Here is a 15,283-nt window from a genome sequence, read left to right as displayed (position 1 = left end):
AGTCTGCATGTCTCTCTCATCTTATCGTCTCTTGAATATTCAACAAGCACCTAGTACATGACGGACAATCACATAAATAATCCTCAAACAACATTAAGAAATGGGCAGGTTAATGCACCTGCTCTTCTGCTTTCAGACCCTAGCGACCACTGCTCAAATCTCTGTTCAGTTTCAAGTGAAAATAAATTTGACGTGTTCATCTTAATACCTACTGCGCACAAAACCATCATACAACTTTATTCCTCAACAGGAGCCCAGAGCTTGAACAACAAAGGTATGCTGCATTTCTTTCCTGACTCTAATACACCAATCGTCTTCCTTGTCAGTTACACTAGAAAGTAACTTTAGTCAATCTTTTCAAGAGCACAACATTTACACAACACATACAAAGAAAATAAGATATCCTTGGACAAAACTGAAACCTAGGAAATTCCTTGGGAATTTCATTATGATTTTCTTTAATTGAGCTTCCTGTTTTTCTTTCTTTTTTAAAAATAATTTTCAATTGTACTGTTTGAAAACATTTAAAGAAGAAAAAATAGCAACCTCAGATAATTGCATGTCCCTATTTTAAAATTATAGTTAAGGAATGCTCTTTACAGAGACAGAGAGAAATGTATTTTTTAAAAGAGATCCATGCACAGTTGCACACTTATATTTGCATATGCATTTGTTTGTGCCGGTGCATGCAGATCAGGTAAATTCACATGCAGATAGCTCACTGGACACCCAAACTGTATTAAAATCACCCAATTTGCAAGCACCATCACAGTAGCAGAATGTATGAATATAGCTGTGCAATTGCATGTGTATGTCCTCAGATAAACCTTTCACTTTAAAAAAGTTGTCTCCCTCAAAGAGTGTTTGTGTGCTACAGATTTGATAAATACTATATTCACCTAAATTAGTAAAATCATTTAAGAGAAAAATCCCATTTATCTCCCCACCCTACACATAGTAATACAAATTCCATTCACTTTTCAGCAAATTCCTGGTAACACTTTCTGGCGCACCTTTATCAGATGGCATGCTCCCACAGACATCAACCACATAACTCATTCTGTGCCTTTTTTAAAGTCGGCATTAAATCTTCATTCTCTAACTGTGCATTATGTTAACCTCAGAATTTCCACAGTCTGATTTTTTGGTAAGATTTTATTATTATTGCTGTATTGCTCTCAGGCAACTAGTTCCTCTATATCAAATACATGAAGAGTAAAACTTACAATAAGATAGTGTTGTAAAACTTTACAAAAGTATTTGTTGCCCATGTGAAATAGCATCAAGAGTAATTCCAAGAAGTACAGGAAACCAAGGGCCAGATGATGCCCAGCTGCTGCACAGCTGTATGAGGGGCTAGAAATCTTTTACTAGTTTCACTCCCAAAGCAAGTCACAGCTGCAGTCCCATAGTGTTTCAGAATATAGGGACTGCTTCCTCCTACTGCCCCTGGAGCATGGGCTAACCCGAAGGGAATTGTGGGATTTCTGCATCCAACAGCCATAGCTATGCCCCTCTCACACAGGTCAGTGAACAGCTGGATGCTGAGGCAGATGCACAATATTTATTTATTCAATAAACTAATTTTATACTCAAGCGCTCTCTCAAGACACACACACAAAAAATCTAACCCAGCCAATATAACGGAAGTGTCTGCTTTCTTACTCATGCTGATAAAGTGCTGAAAATGTAATGTCCTATTCTGTGCTTTTTTGTTGCCTACTATCTGTTGTTTCCATATAAGTAAATGGCCCCATGGTGCTTGTGGATCTCAACCGTCCATGAGAAGTAATGGCCACTCCGGTCAGTCTTTTTATACCACCCCAGGCCATACCTCCACTAGGGAAAAGATGCAGTGTAGCACAAAAGGATCATGGTCACAGACCTTTAGAACTAAGCTCATCCTTTCTATGTGTTTGTACCAAAAGGGAAGCGGTATTTGGCCCAAAATGATCATTCAATATGAAGGCAAAATAGCAGTGACTGTCCATCCTCAGATTTGATTTCTATATACAAATCCATGTTTAAACAACATGGTATTCTTGCCTATGAGTGTGATAAATCACACAAAGAGTGCATGCCAATTGATGGATATAAAGCCCCAGATTCTCATCTGATGTAAATCCGAGTATTTTCTTGGAAGTAAATGGTGCTATAGCAGCTAAGGATCTGTCCCTAATTCTATAATAATGTATCATGACTGTATCCTTTTCCTTCTTTTTTGAGTGGTGGTAGTAGTCAGCCTTCTGACACCTTTCCACATGTTGTCATCATTTTCCTACAGTACACAGCAATAAGCTACAGGCAAACAGCTAGAAACATCTATACATATACATGAGCTTCAGGACTTGAGCCAAAGTCTACTGAAGTCAATGGGAGTCTTTCCATTGACTTTAATGGGCTTTGGATCAGCCCTTCAATTTTAGTTATTTAATTTTACTGTTCAGCCTGCATTTTGTTAATTTATCACAAGCAGCAATCAGATAAACATAAGCTTTTACAACATTTTATCTTTTCTCTTCTCCCCAAGATACTACTGTCCTACCTGATCTCTCAACTGGTGGACAGAAGTCTGAAGGTTCAGGATCTGGTTGAAGAGAGGGCTCTGCAGCACTGATTTTAGCAAGCTCAACTTCTCCTCATTTGCTAAGTCACCTCGTTCCCGCAGTTTCGCCTGCAGGCGCTCCACTGCCTGCAGGGCCCGATGTGTATCTGCAGCGATATTCATTACCAGTCAGCAGTAGCTTACAAAAGCTCACATGCAGCTAGCAAAGACTATATAAACAACATCACTTTCCCACCAGCTAAAATTAGACATGGGTGATAGTTTACAAATTTTAACATTAAGTGAAAAATATTGAACATTAAAAAACAATTTAAAAAAAGACCAATTCTGCCCTCAATTATGTGGGTACAATTCCCATGGACATCAATGGAAGGGCAGAAGCCAATAGTAGCGGCACGTGTCCATGCAGAATTGGGTCCTATATGTGAAAAATTGTTCATGTAAACTCAGGTGCAGGAATCACAGCTTGTGAGCTTTCAATTGACTGTTGTAATACAAACACCCTTAAGTAGAGATATTGTGGATTTTTTTGTTTTAATTTTCACAGAAGATGTACATGATTTTCCATCTAGCTCTATTATTAAATATGAAAAAGAAACAGACAATGCTAATAAATAGCTCATCAGGAATAATGATCATGATGTGCATTTCAAAATACATGCATGAACACAAGAATCCAAACATCTTCAGACATTTCTATGTATAGTAGCTCAATTATCTTATACAGTAATGTCTTAAGTTCACATCTATCATATAAACCTAGTTTGGCCACAAACATATAGTGGTAACATAAAACCTCACCTATTGCTTCCAGCATGTTTTCCACTGCTCACGTTCTATCCCAAAATTGCAAATGGCAGCTAATATACTTCCCTAAAAATAACAGAAGTAGAAAAAAAGTGATCACATTAAGAGAATTAAGAATCAAATCTTAAAACACTGAAGTTCTTGAAAAACAATCAACACAACCACTCTTTAAACAATTAAAATAAGCTAGCAGCTGATTATATTCCAAAAGTCACTTTTGAACCTGAAAACTAAGAATGGAAAGTATTAGAGGGGTAGCCATGTTAGTCTGGATCTGTAAAAAAACGAGAGTCCTGTGGCACCTTATAGACTAACAGACTTTTTGGAGCATAAGCTTTCGTGGGTGAATACTCACTTTGTCAGATGCATGTAGTGCAAATTTCCAGAGGCAGGTATAAAATTATTTTTAGTATTATTCATAACGTTTCTAAATTTCCATAACAATGCTGTTTTTGCCTACTGATGTGCTAGGTGTAGTGTACTATTTTAACCAGAAGCTGTAAATTTAGTTTCCAAGTGACGCTGTACAAAACTTGAGGGCTTTGTTTGCATGAGCACATGTGACGTACTTCCTGCAATATCAATTTCCACGTGTTACATGCACAATTTGTGTTTTGGAGTTTTGAGTTCCAACTGTCAGAATCCATGGTTTTGCATCAAAACAAAGCAAATCTATGAGATTCAAAGGAATATGTGCAATCAGTATCTTCATTTATTATTTACACAGCATCAAAAATCTGATAGCACTTCATAGTCAAGAGGTTGCAATCTAAACCGACAATGTACAAACAAAGGATGGAAGATAGGATAGAACAAAAAAACCCCAAAGGGATGAAAAGATAAAGACTAGTATGTATCTTATTAGCTCCGTGATTATTGTGTGCTTATACTGAATACATGCTGGTGTAAAGGTTTTTATCAGCACAACTTTGAGATGTCTCAATTACTCATGAGTAGTGAAGCCACATGTAAGCTATGCATGTCATCCAAAATTTCTTCCATTAAAACCTTTATACAACAATATACCAGCACGTATTTTGTATGTGTGATATATTTTAGACTATTTTACAAATGTTTTAGAAAGATTTAAAAATTATTATTGTGTCTATTTTTTTTTAAAAACCCATCCACCTGAAAAGTCAGGAGCTTCACTTACCATGAAGTAAACTGTACAAGAGCTCAAAAGGAGCCACACACAAAATTCATAAAATTACCTTACATAGATTTTTTTTAAAATAGAAAAGCTATGTTTAAAATGGAATACCTTGCAGCCCTGCAGGACTAGAATAGAATAACTCCCATCTCAAGCTCTACAGTACCAAGAGACATCGGATTTTAAATCCATCACTGGTCCAGGATTGAATTTTGCCATCTTGGCTCTCAGACAGATGCAATTTTATTTGCAGCAGAGATTTGAGTGGAGAGGGGTGAGGAATTCCATATGTGGAGGAAACATTTCTTTGATATTTTCATTTAATTAACAAAATGGTGCCTTTCTGAAGTTGCTCAAAAGTCTGGAGCATTTGGGTGCTGGGAAGATGGATTAGTGGGCTGAGTGCAGGCAAGTGCATGATAAAATGTATCTATCACATGGATATTACCTTCACATCTGTAACAATATCATGTTCCTATGTGATATATATGCAATATATTGCAGCCTAACTTAAATCTGGTTAACACATCAAAGTGCAAAGAACTGCGGTCTATAAGTAAGTATACTGTCAAGGAGACCAGAGAGGTGGGAGACCTGGTCATTTAAGAATTCTATGTGGTGGGGCACAGATGAAGGTATGGGGGCAGGAATAGGAGAACAACCCCACAGGGCAATTAATCATGCAGTTTGGAAAGAATGTAAGCGGAATGCCTCCCTACACAGAAACTGAGAAAATATCTACCTGCCCAGATTCATTTGAACAAGTCATGAGCAATGAAGAATAGCTGATAAACATGGACTGTGTTAACTGTGAGTTAGTAGAGAAACCCAAATCTAGTGGGTTTAAATACAGTTTGTGCGCAAACATCTCTTTAGTTCCAACAAGTCTGAATATTTCACACCATTTTATTTTTGGATGCTTTCACTGATTCACAGTTAGAATTGTCTTTTTCATGGCAATTCATCACTTCAGATCAAGCTTGGAATTCAGATTCTCCAAGTGACTGAATGAAAAGTAACCTTATCACATGACACACACTACACTGACACACAGAGCAGTAACAGACACTACAAGCTCTAATGAATTTGTTCTCTCATTTCATCTGGCTTAGCCGACGCCCACACATGCCTATCAAATCTCAAGAAGTCTAAAACCGAAGGAGGCTATGATTTCGCTAGATCAGCTTCCATAATATTTCATATAACTATATTTTATAAGCGAGTGGATAGATGAGGTGGTTTTACATATTGAAGAGGGATTGGCTTCCCTAAATTAGTCTGTCCAGTTACCTTTCTTGCCAGATACGCAAATACCTAAATTTATCAAATCAAATCCTTTATTCAAAGCCCATATTTGGGCTTAGAGAGGTTTCTGTAATTTGATGGACGAGTCTGCAGTTCTCTCGCCATTGTAATCCATTCATACCAATTACGTTTCCTTCAAGCCCTGCCAAGCCCCATTTTGAAAACAAACAGGGAGTAAGTCCCCATTCCCCCTCTGCAGCCAAAGAGCACATAGCATAGCTCAGGAGGGACTTGAAAAGGTGTCCACAATCCTAAAGCTGCTGTGCACTAGAACAGTCCATGAAAATGTAAGGTTGCTCAGAATGACTCGTTGCCAGGAGCTGTTATATCAGCTCTCCAGCAGCAATAAATCCTGCCGAAATTGGGGTGACCCTCCTGTAAGTGCATTCTCTTCCATACAGAACAAAATGTATTGATGAGTGAGAGGTGGAGGAACTGGTATGGGAGCAGTCCTGTAATTTTACATGTTGAAGGATGAGTATGTTAATGGGTTAGAAGCAGATTGTTCTTTATAGATGTATTGATATGTGAAGCTGATACACACAAGATGAGAAGCTTGTTTGGGTTTTATTTATTAGGGGAGAGGGAGGGGAGATAGCTTCTCAATCATAATGGCTTTCACTACTATGCCTTGGCCTAGCTCTGTATTTAACCATATAAACACCATGAGCAGTTACAACAAAAGTTCTTGGCTCATTTAAAAAAAAAAAAAAAAAGCAGCTTTTATTTTAACAGTTTCCTTGTATTTTACTCCCTGCTCATTGAGACAAATTCTACCTTCAGATATGGCGGCATAGCTGAATTTACACCTGTACATCTGAGGGCAGGATTCAGTGTATTGTTTGTATTACACTCTTAGAAGACTGAAAATAAGGTGCATTTTCTCTTTGATCTTCTCATTTTCAATATGGCTACTCTGATTAGTTATTTGTATTAAAGTAGCACCTAGAGGCCCCAATCCAGCTTTTTTACAGCCATATCTGATTAAAACACAGTCCATGCCCCAAAGAGTTTACTATCTTAACTTGACGTTGATTCTACTACTCTGTTTCTACTAGAGCTGAAGTCACCATTTCTAACAACCATTCTATGTGCTGGCTTCCTCAGTACTGTACTGCCTATGCTAATAAGCACAACTATAGCAATGTTAATTGGTCACCTCTCATTCCTGACTGCCCCCCGGGACCGCTGCCCCTGACTGCCCCCCGCCACCCCATTCACCCACCCACCCCCGTTCCTGACTGCCCCCTGGGAACCCCTGCCCCCATTCAACCCCCATTCCCCACCTTCTGACCGCCCTGACCATCACCCCAAACTCCCCTGCCCTTTATCCAACTCCCCCGCTCCCTGCCCCCTTACCGCGCTGCCTGGAGCACCGGTGGCTGGCGGTGCTACAGCCGCGCCACCTAGAGCAGCAGGACAGACAGCTGCACCGCCTGTCTGGAGCCAGCCACCGCCACCGTGCAGCACAAAGCACTGGGTCAGGCTGCGGCTCTGCAGCTGCGCTGCCTGGCAAGAGCTCACAGCTCCACCGCCCAGAGCACTACGCCGGCGGCGAGTGAGCTGAGGCTGCGGGAGAGGGGGAACAGCAGGGGAGGGGCCGGGGGCTAGCCTCCTGGGGTAGGAGCTCAGGGGCCTGGCAGGAGGGTCTCGCGGTCCATAGTTTGCCCACCTCTGGTCCAGATTCCCTCAATAACTGGAAAGAGAAGTAAAACTGCCCTCTGTTATCATTGTACAAGCCAATAAAAAGTGAACTGGACATTTAAAATTTATGTTATAATTTAAGCAATGATTTAATAATCATTAAGTTATCCTTTAAGCAGTAGAGGCAATGATAATCATCATGATTATTTAAATAGGAGGTTAAATTCACACTAGGATTTATGATGACACAGGCTACAGGGAGGACAAGGAGGTAGCAAAAGTGGTAGCATCTTTTCCCTTCTGCTGGGGAAAGTCAACAGGGGACCAAAACTGCAACAAAATGTAGGTGATACTGACTAGAAAGAGGCTCAGTGAGGGCAGATTCAGTGCCTCCCATCCACCAATCTCCTAGAGATAGAGGTTAAAGCTGGTCCCCCTAGAACAATCTCAATGGGAGGCAGCAGCAGCAATGCACTTGCTCTCCTCTGCGTTTTATCCGCCTTTGTTGGAGCAGAATGTAAGTTACACCTCCTTATTTCAACTTTAGGGCCAATTCTGCAGAGCAATTGGCAAGAAGTGTTCAGCATGTTGCATCTTTGAACCCCTAGTGCCTGATCCTGCACCACTGACAGGGAACAGGAGTAGGGCCTTCTTGAATCTAGCCGTGAGCTTTATGTTGACAGTACCCCTTTAATTACAGCAGTGAAATCATTTAACTCAACCGTCAAAATCTTCACCAAAAAGAAAAACTGGCCCACATCTAATGAGTTCTTTTATCATATAATTTCCAAGAGAGCGCTTCATCCTGCTTCATTGATTGGTACTCCATCTAGTATTTCACAAATCCTTTTTAAGATAAATACCTTGGAAACTAATGCTTATAGCGCTGGATTAGCAAACATGCAATGTCAAAAATAGAAAGCACCATAATAGGCTTTATCCTACAGCCATTACTGTACTGGTAGCGTTTTCAGAATACAACAGAAATGCCTATATTAAGACTGATATCCAGGCCCAAATGTTGGCTATAAGGCTTAGAGACTAAACAGAAATCTGCTTCAATTAAACAAAAAGAATATTCAGGACACACATTTTATATACACACTAAGGCCAACATTTTAAAATGTTCGATTTACATTTACGCTTGAATTTGGCCTGCTTAGTATGTCTTTTTTCCATCCTTGTCCTGTCTCCCCCCGCCCCCCATTGTCTGGCTGCCACTCAGATGCCATCGTGTTGTCGTCAGTGGCACTGAGTACAAACTGCAACCCACATGCAGGGGATGTTACTATCTACTGCCAGGTCTCCCTGCCACTACAGCTTGCAATCCCCAAAGGTAAACTTGTTATCACCTAGCCTCACTACCACCACTGGCAGGGGTGGCAAACATTGAACTCTGGGCTCCCACATGGCATACAAATGTTGTTTTGTTTTGATCATGTTATTCTGTTTCTAAGGTATGTAGGTAGGTTAATTTGGGCACAGGATAAAGAAAAAAAAACACTTTTCCAACAAAACCCTGCTATATTCTTACTTTCACCTCCATGGAGAATCATGGCTATGCTACTGCCTGAAGTGCTTTCCTAGGAGTGCCTACAAAAGTTGAGTGAAACAGACAAGAATTGCATGGACTGTATCATTTTCACTGTGCTCAGTAAATGCTATGCACAAATCACAACCTTCTGCTGGTGGTGCTTGGAGAGGCTGGGAATGGGAATGGCTAAATGGGGAGGCACAGAGACAAGGAGGTAAGAAGAAACACAGGAGCGATATACAGAGTTTTACTGACAGGACATCCATGTTCCAGACTGAGATTAACCACATGTTCCCTCAGCCAGTAGAGTCTAGAGCACACCCTTCTGTATGATGGGAGGAGGACTGATTTAATACAAGCAAAGGCAATTTGCACTGAGGATTTAATATAAGCAAAAGCAATTTGCACTTTTCTACACAGTTCATGAACCAAGCAAATTTCCCTTGACTAAAAAGTATGTAACTGACAGGCCCAAGAAGCCTGAAATCTAAATGTTAAAAGTTACCCCAATAAAAGAGGATTTTGAGACCCTTAAAGTAAAAATGCAATTAAGTATTTAAAAAATAGACAGTTCACAAACCACTGTAGGTCATATTAAGACTGTAAATAATTCAGTATGAAAAGCTTTATTCCCAATCTCTGCAAATTTAGTATAATTTTGTATGAACCAAGATGAAAAAAGATGCACAAAATAAAATATAATACATTGAACATATATTAATTATGACAGCGAATAAAAATATTTTTACTTTAGCTAAAATTCATATTAAATATTTTTGAGGGATGGATGAAAAATAATTTGAACATTTAAATTAGCTTCTAGTTTTATTTACTTTATTTTTATAAGTTTTATTTTGTTAACACTTTTGTATAAATCATATTGCTGTTTAATTGGAACTTAGCACAACACTGTATGATGAAGTTATCTATACACCTGTTCTTAATATTACAATCTGTTCTGTGATAAGACACAAGTACATTAAAGTATTCTATTTACTAACAAGTAATTTTTAATTAAGTATATTTTTAGTGTGATTCAAAATTTTAAACATGTTTAAGTTTTTTTTTTCCTACTGACAAATGCACCTGATTCCATTTATTCTGAATTATTTTTAACTATTATTAACTGCTGGCAGCATTATAAAATGGAAATCTATTAGGAAAACTGAATTTTTCATAAGGAATTTACGTTATATTTTGTAAACTATTTTCTTAAAATAGCATCTATATGAAATGTAAACTTGTATTACGTGAATGGAATTACTGTACATATCTGTGTCGCTTCAACCAATTATAAAGCTAACCACAATTTGTAAAACAAGGCAAGCTTTTCAACAAATATACTTTGGGAATTAGTATTTCAAATCCAAACATGTGTACACTCTTAAACATTTATAAATTGAACCATTTACTCTAGGACTCCTAAAACATCTACATATTTTACAGGATATTGAATAGTTCCCAGCACAGTAAGCAACAGTTCAAAAAAAGGTCTGTCAAAGATTCAGTGTTTTTCTTACAACTGAAGGACATAAAAATATAAAAAGTCTCCTGTACTAAAAGACTATTAAATACAGCATATTTTTACAATGTCATATTAGAGTATGTAACAGGTTTCTTCTGACTATGCTAATATTTTCAATGGAAAGACCTGCTCCAAATAACAATGAGAATTCTACCAATTTAACACCTTAATTCTTTTTGGGACACTTATTTCTCAACTACCAGCCAAAACAGCTCCAAAGCTTCTTTCCAAGATAGTAGAGGGCAGATATTTACACATAAATGTATAGACAGATGTAGAAAAAGAACAAAATTAAATATTGCAATATGATCTCAGTAGGAGTCCCAATGAGTGAAATAAAAATATCATTGCCATGAGTATTAAATTAATGAGGTCATATTCATTAAACATGGTAGCCTGCTGACTTCAGGTACCTCAGTAGGATGCTAGTAAAGGTCACTTAAGCAGCTGATTTATTCAACCCTTATGAATTTCACAGAAATCATAATCTATTGGGTAAGTACTGTATTTTCTGTTTTACTTTTTTGGAGCATGGATTGGATGATCCTGAAAGCCTTCAGATGGTTTTAAATCTGATGATTAAAATGTGGCCTGTGTGCGAGGAGATTTATTCTATAATAAAATATTCAAACTGGTCTATAAATTGATAAGCTGTAAAAAGTTTCATGGAACTATGTTCTGTGGATTCCAAAGACACACAAAGCCAGAAAAAAAAAATATAAGGGGTATGTACTAACATTAAAGCAAAGCTTTTTCTTGTTTCCTCGTGCTGATATCAATTAGATGGCCTAGGGCAGATTTTATCCCAAAGCAGGAAGAATGTATTCAGACAAAAATCTACTCAATAGTAGGCTGGAGTGTAAGGTTCTGGGAGCATATTCATAAAAGCCAGTGACATAAGTAACTGATTAAAGGCACATTTCTCTGCTAGCGAAAAGCATTAGCACAAACCCAAAATGGATAATCAGCAAGGGAAAAAAATCAATGTAGGAAGACCAGAGTAGGTAGGTAGCTGGGGATGCACGTTTTCACTCTCTAAATAAAACTGGGATGCTGAAAGAAAAGAAAAACTCTTCAAAAATATCTTTCTATGATATTTATTATTTATCTGACCATGTCTGGGCTATTATATAAATAAGTCATTTTCATTATATAAACTACTCTAGTATGCATTTTGTACCATTCTTCCATACAAAAATAAGCATGGCAGCTATATCATCTTAATATCAACTATCCCAGACAGCTGTAAAATAAAAATGACAGTCACACACTGGATATCTAATTCTCCAAATAAATATATTTTAACACTACCAGAATATGTCTATACCGTTAGAATTATTTCATAATTTTATTTTCTTAGACACATTAAACTAAAACACTACAAATGGCATCCGAAGAAGTGGGCTGTAGTCCACGAAAGCTTATGCTCTAATAAATTTGTTAGTCTCCAAGGTGCCACAAGTACTCCTGTTCTTCTTTTTGTGGATACAGACTAACACGGCTGCTACTCTGAAACAAATGGCATAGTTTTCTCTATCTTGCTAACGAAGACATCCAAGGTTTTTTTCTCTTAAGTGAATGACACTTTTTCCCAGTTTCCCCTTCACATAAATTGTTGGTTAATCAGGGAAGTTTTCAGGACACATAATATGCGAACTCAGACATTTAATGACAAATACATTAATGCTGAAACTAAATAGGAAGTGGAAGCTCATTTTCTTAAATACATTATTTGTTTAATTAAACATTTAAAAACGACACTACGTTTTATCTGCTATATTGTACCCATTCTTGTTTTCAAATGCAAAGCAAAACATTATTCTAAAGTACCATTCTCCCACTTTTTCTCTCTTTTAGTTTTGATCCCAACTGCCAAGTTGTCCATTTGAGAAGTGAATAATATAGTAATGTAACGGGTCTTGTCCTGCTAAAAATTAAATCAATGGACATTTTGCCACTGATTTCAGTGGGAGCAGGATTGGACCCTTACAGATACTACTTAGATTGTAATATCTCCAGGGCAGGGACTGTCTTTTTGTTCTGTTTGTACAGCATCTAGCACCTTGAGGTCCTGGTCCATGATTAAGGACACCAGGTAATACAAATAAATAATAATAATATACCCTAATTAGCAATCAGTGCTAAGCAAAACTTCATGGAAGGGGTTGCTATTCTTCTCCCTCATGTTCCTCTTACTTTATAAGAAATCCCAGTAAAACTAACATTTTATTTTCAACAGGCAGCAGGTGATATGGTGCAAACATCACTAGTGCTGTATGAGGTACTATTTTTAAAACTGGAGGGGAAATACATCTCAACACCAGTTTGAAACTATTGCATCCATCTCATGAAATGTAAATAAATAGAGTGCAAACGTTACCTTTCCCTCAAAAGGTATTATAGTTTATTCCACACCTATGTAATCAGTTTCATCTTCTCAAGTGTTTAAAAGCATATACACCTAAGTAAACATAATAAATAAAATAAAGTTATCCAGAAACCAGGCCAAATTCTATTCTCTGATACCTTTCACATTTCCCACTGAGTAAACAGGACTATCTGAGGGCAGAATTTGGCCCTTGTTTGTACTCTGCTGGAAAAATGTCTAAATATGCTGATTAAAATAAATATTTTTTCAAGATCAGAATTCCTGAAATTCCAGTGAAATTGTGAACAGGGAGTCATCATGATTTCCCAACACCAAATGTAGTTTATTTATCACAAGATAGGCTACACATAATTCTGCATTCTTATTAGTAGCTCCATCAAATTCTTCAACTTCAGCTTCCATGGAGTCTGTCAGACAAACATTCTGCCTGCAGGCACCAATCTGGGGAATAGGGGGTGGAGAAGGGTTTTCTTTTTTAGCCAAGCGGTTCAAAGACAAATAATCACAAGGATTTGGGGAAGAATTTGAGCGTTCCTAGGTCCATACACTCACTACAACTCAACGCAAAAGGTTTTACAGATTCACCACACATGCAGTTCTTCTTCCCAGCAGACCTAGAGCACCTTGCAAATTCTCTACAACTGATGGTGTGGACGGAGGATGCTCCTCATAACCTGCATTCTCACCTTCTGTCTACGCCAGGCAATTAGGAGTGCAACACGTCCGTTGACACCCTTAAATTGGAGCTCAGACTTTATCATGTTGAATGGGGGGGGGTGCCTGGGGGAGAGGGAGCTGACTAACACAAGATCGTTTGCAAAAGACCATATTAAAAATAGGGTTTGTGCGTGCAGAGCCCACGAGGCGAGCTGGGGGGCCCTCCGGTCAGCTCGGAGGGGTTACAAAATGCCCACGCCAGAAGCTACTTGCAATACCCAGCGGAGATGTGGCTTTTGTTTACAGCGGGATCTCTCCTGGCCCAGGCCGGCGATGGAGCAGCAGTGACCAGTATCCCTTCGCCGCCTCCAGGGACGCGCCCTTAAGAGCCGAGCCAAGTAAACATTCGCGGTAGAGCATCATTCCCCATCTCCCCTCCCTCCCCGGCGCTTTCCGACAGCCCCGGGTCTAGCAAACGCCAGCCGGCGAGCGTGCCCTGCTGCGGCAGCCTTGCACGGCCGCTGCACGCCAGCCCCCCGCACGAAAGCTCAAGAAAGAAGCAACAGGCTCAGCCCACCACCACCAGCTGCTTCCCCTGTTCTGCGCAAGGCCTTGTGGCGCCCTCCCCTCCTCCTAGCAAAACCCAGGGGCCACAACCCCAGCCCCCTCCCCGCACAGGAAAACTTTACAGGGGGGGGGGCTATGGGTAAATCCCCCCTTTGCGGTGAGAGGGGAACATGCCCGAACCCCTCCCCCACACACCCCTTTACAGTGACACTGAGGGGGGCCGCCAAGGGAAGGGGGGGGGACAAAGAGACCCGGGGCCTCTCCCGAGGCGCCCACAGAACGTTCCCCGGGCGGAGCGAGCGCTACCCTCCGGGGCAGCCCCCCGGGCTCGCCGCCGCTCGCAGCTTACCCGGCTTGCTGCTCCAGGCACCCCGCAGCCGAGCCGGGGGGAGGGGGGGGAAAGATGACCACTTGCAGCCCTTGTTTGCTGGCTCTGCAGACCTTCCTGCCCCCCCGCCCCCAAGTAACGGCCCTGAGAGGAGGTGCAGGATAAACACGCAGAGGCTACCATGAAACTTAATCCTGCCCAACCATTAGACGGCGAGCCGCCCCCTCCCCCTTCCCTTTCCCTTTCCCTCCCAGCTACCAGACGTTCTTAAGCCGAGCCCCGCAGAAGTGGGAGTAGGAACCGGCTGCAAAGAAGGAACCATGACAACAGCAGCCAGCAACAGGAGGGGCCCCACTTGCTGCCCTCGCCGTCATTGCTCTGAGCTGCGTCTGCCCTGCCTGCTGAGGGAAGATGCAGGGGGGCCTCGGAGCTGCTCTGCTCAGGAGCACATTTGCAAAGTGGCGGCCTCCGCATTCGCATGCCACAAGCATGTCTTCTGGGGGGGAGGGAAGTGATGGCTCCTGTAACACACACACACACGGTACCTCACATGTGCAAGCAGTTTGTGGAGACAGCATGCAGAGCTGTGCTCATCCAGGACGCTGCGTAGTGCCGTCCCGCTGGAGGTTGCAAATTCAGGCCCCGATCCCGCAAACACACAGGATTACTCTAGTCAGTAAAGTAATGCACACGGTTTTGCGCAGGATCGGGGCGTTAGTGGCCTTTTAAAAACTCGGTCCAAGCTGGTCTGGCTCCACACGGCTTTTAAGCGTTATTCCCTATAGCCGTTTACCTAGTTCTCTTTCTT

The 15,283-nt window shown here is 40.4% G+C and overlaps 1 protein-coding gene across 11 annotated transcripts in view; it reads right to left on the bottom strand.

Annotated features, from left to right (window-relative positions):
• MPDZ (multiple PDZ domain crumbs cell polarity complex component) overlaps window positions 1-15,039 on the bottom strand; it is a 129,510-nt gene extending 114,471 nt beyond the window's left edge. For 8 of the 11 annotated variants that reach the window (XM_034773149.1, XM_034773150.1, XM_034773152.1 and 5 more), the window contains exons 1-4: window positions 14,497-14,714; window positions 12,915-12,995; window positions 3,368-3,439; window positions 2,546-2,712 (exon numbers count right to left, since the gene is read on the bottom strand). In XM_034773149.1, the coding sequence (XP_034629040.1) occupies window positions 2,546-2,712; window positions 3,368-3,383 (183 nt within the window). In that variant the 5' untranslated portion in view covers window positions 3,384-3,439; window positions 12,915-12,995; window positions 14,497-14,714. Of the gene's footprint in view, window positions 1-2,545; window positions 2,713-3,367; window positions 3,440-12,914; window positions 12,996-13,609; window positions 14,021-14,496; window positions 14,716-15,020 lie in introns of those variants that run through there. The other 3 variants (XM_034773146.1, XM_034773148.1, XM_034773147.1) reach the window with 3 other exon arrangements.
• Between the last annotated feature and the right edge of the window lie 244 nt (window positions 15,040-15,283).

The sequence above is a fragment of the Trachemys scripta genome, chromosome 6, assembly GCF_013100865.1.
Source record: "Trachemys scripta elegans isolate TJP31775 chromosome 6, CAS_Tse_1.0, whole genome shotgun sequence".
In the NCBI taxonomy this organism is placed as follows: domain Eukaryota; kingdom Metazoa; phylum Chordata; order Testudines; family Emydidae; genus Trachemys; species Trachemys scripta.
This window is presented reverse-complemented; position numbering and strand designations above follow the sequence as displayed.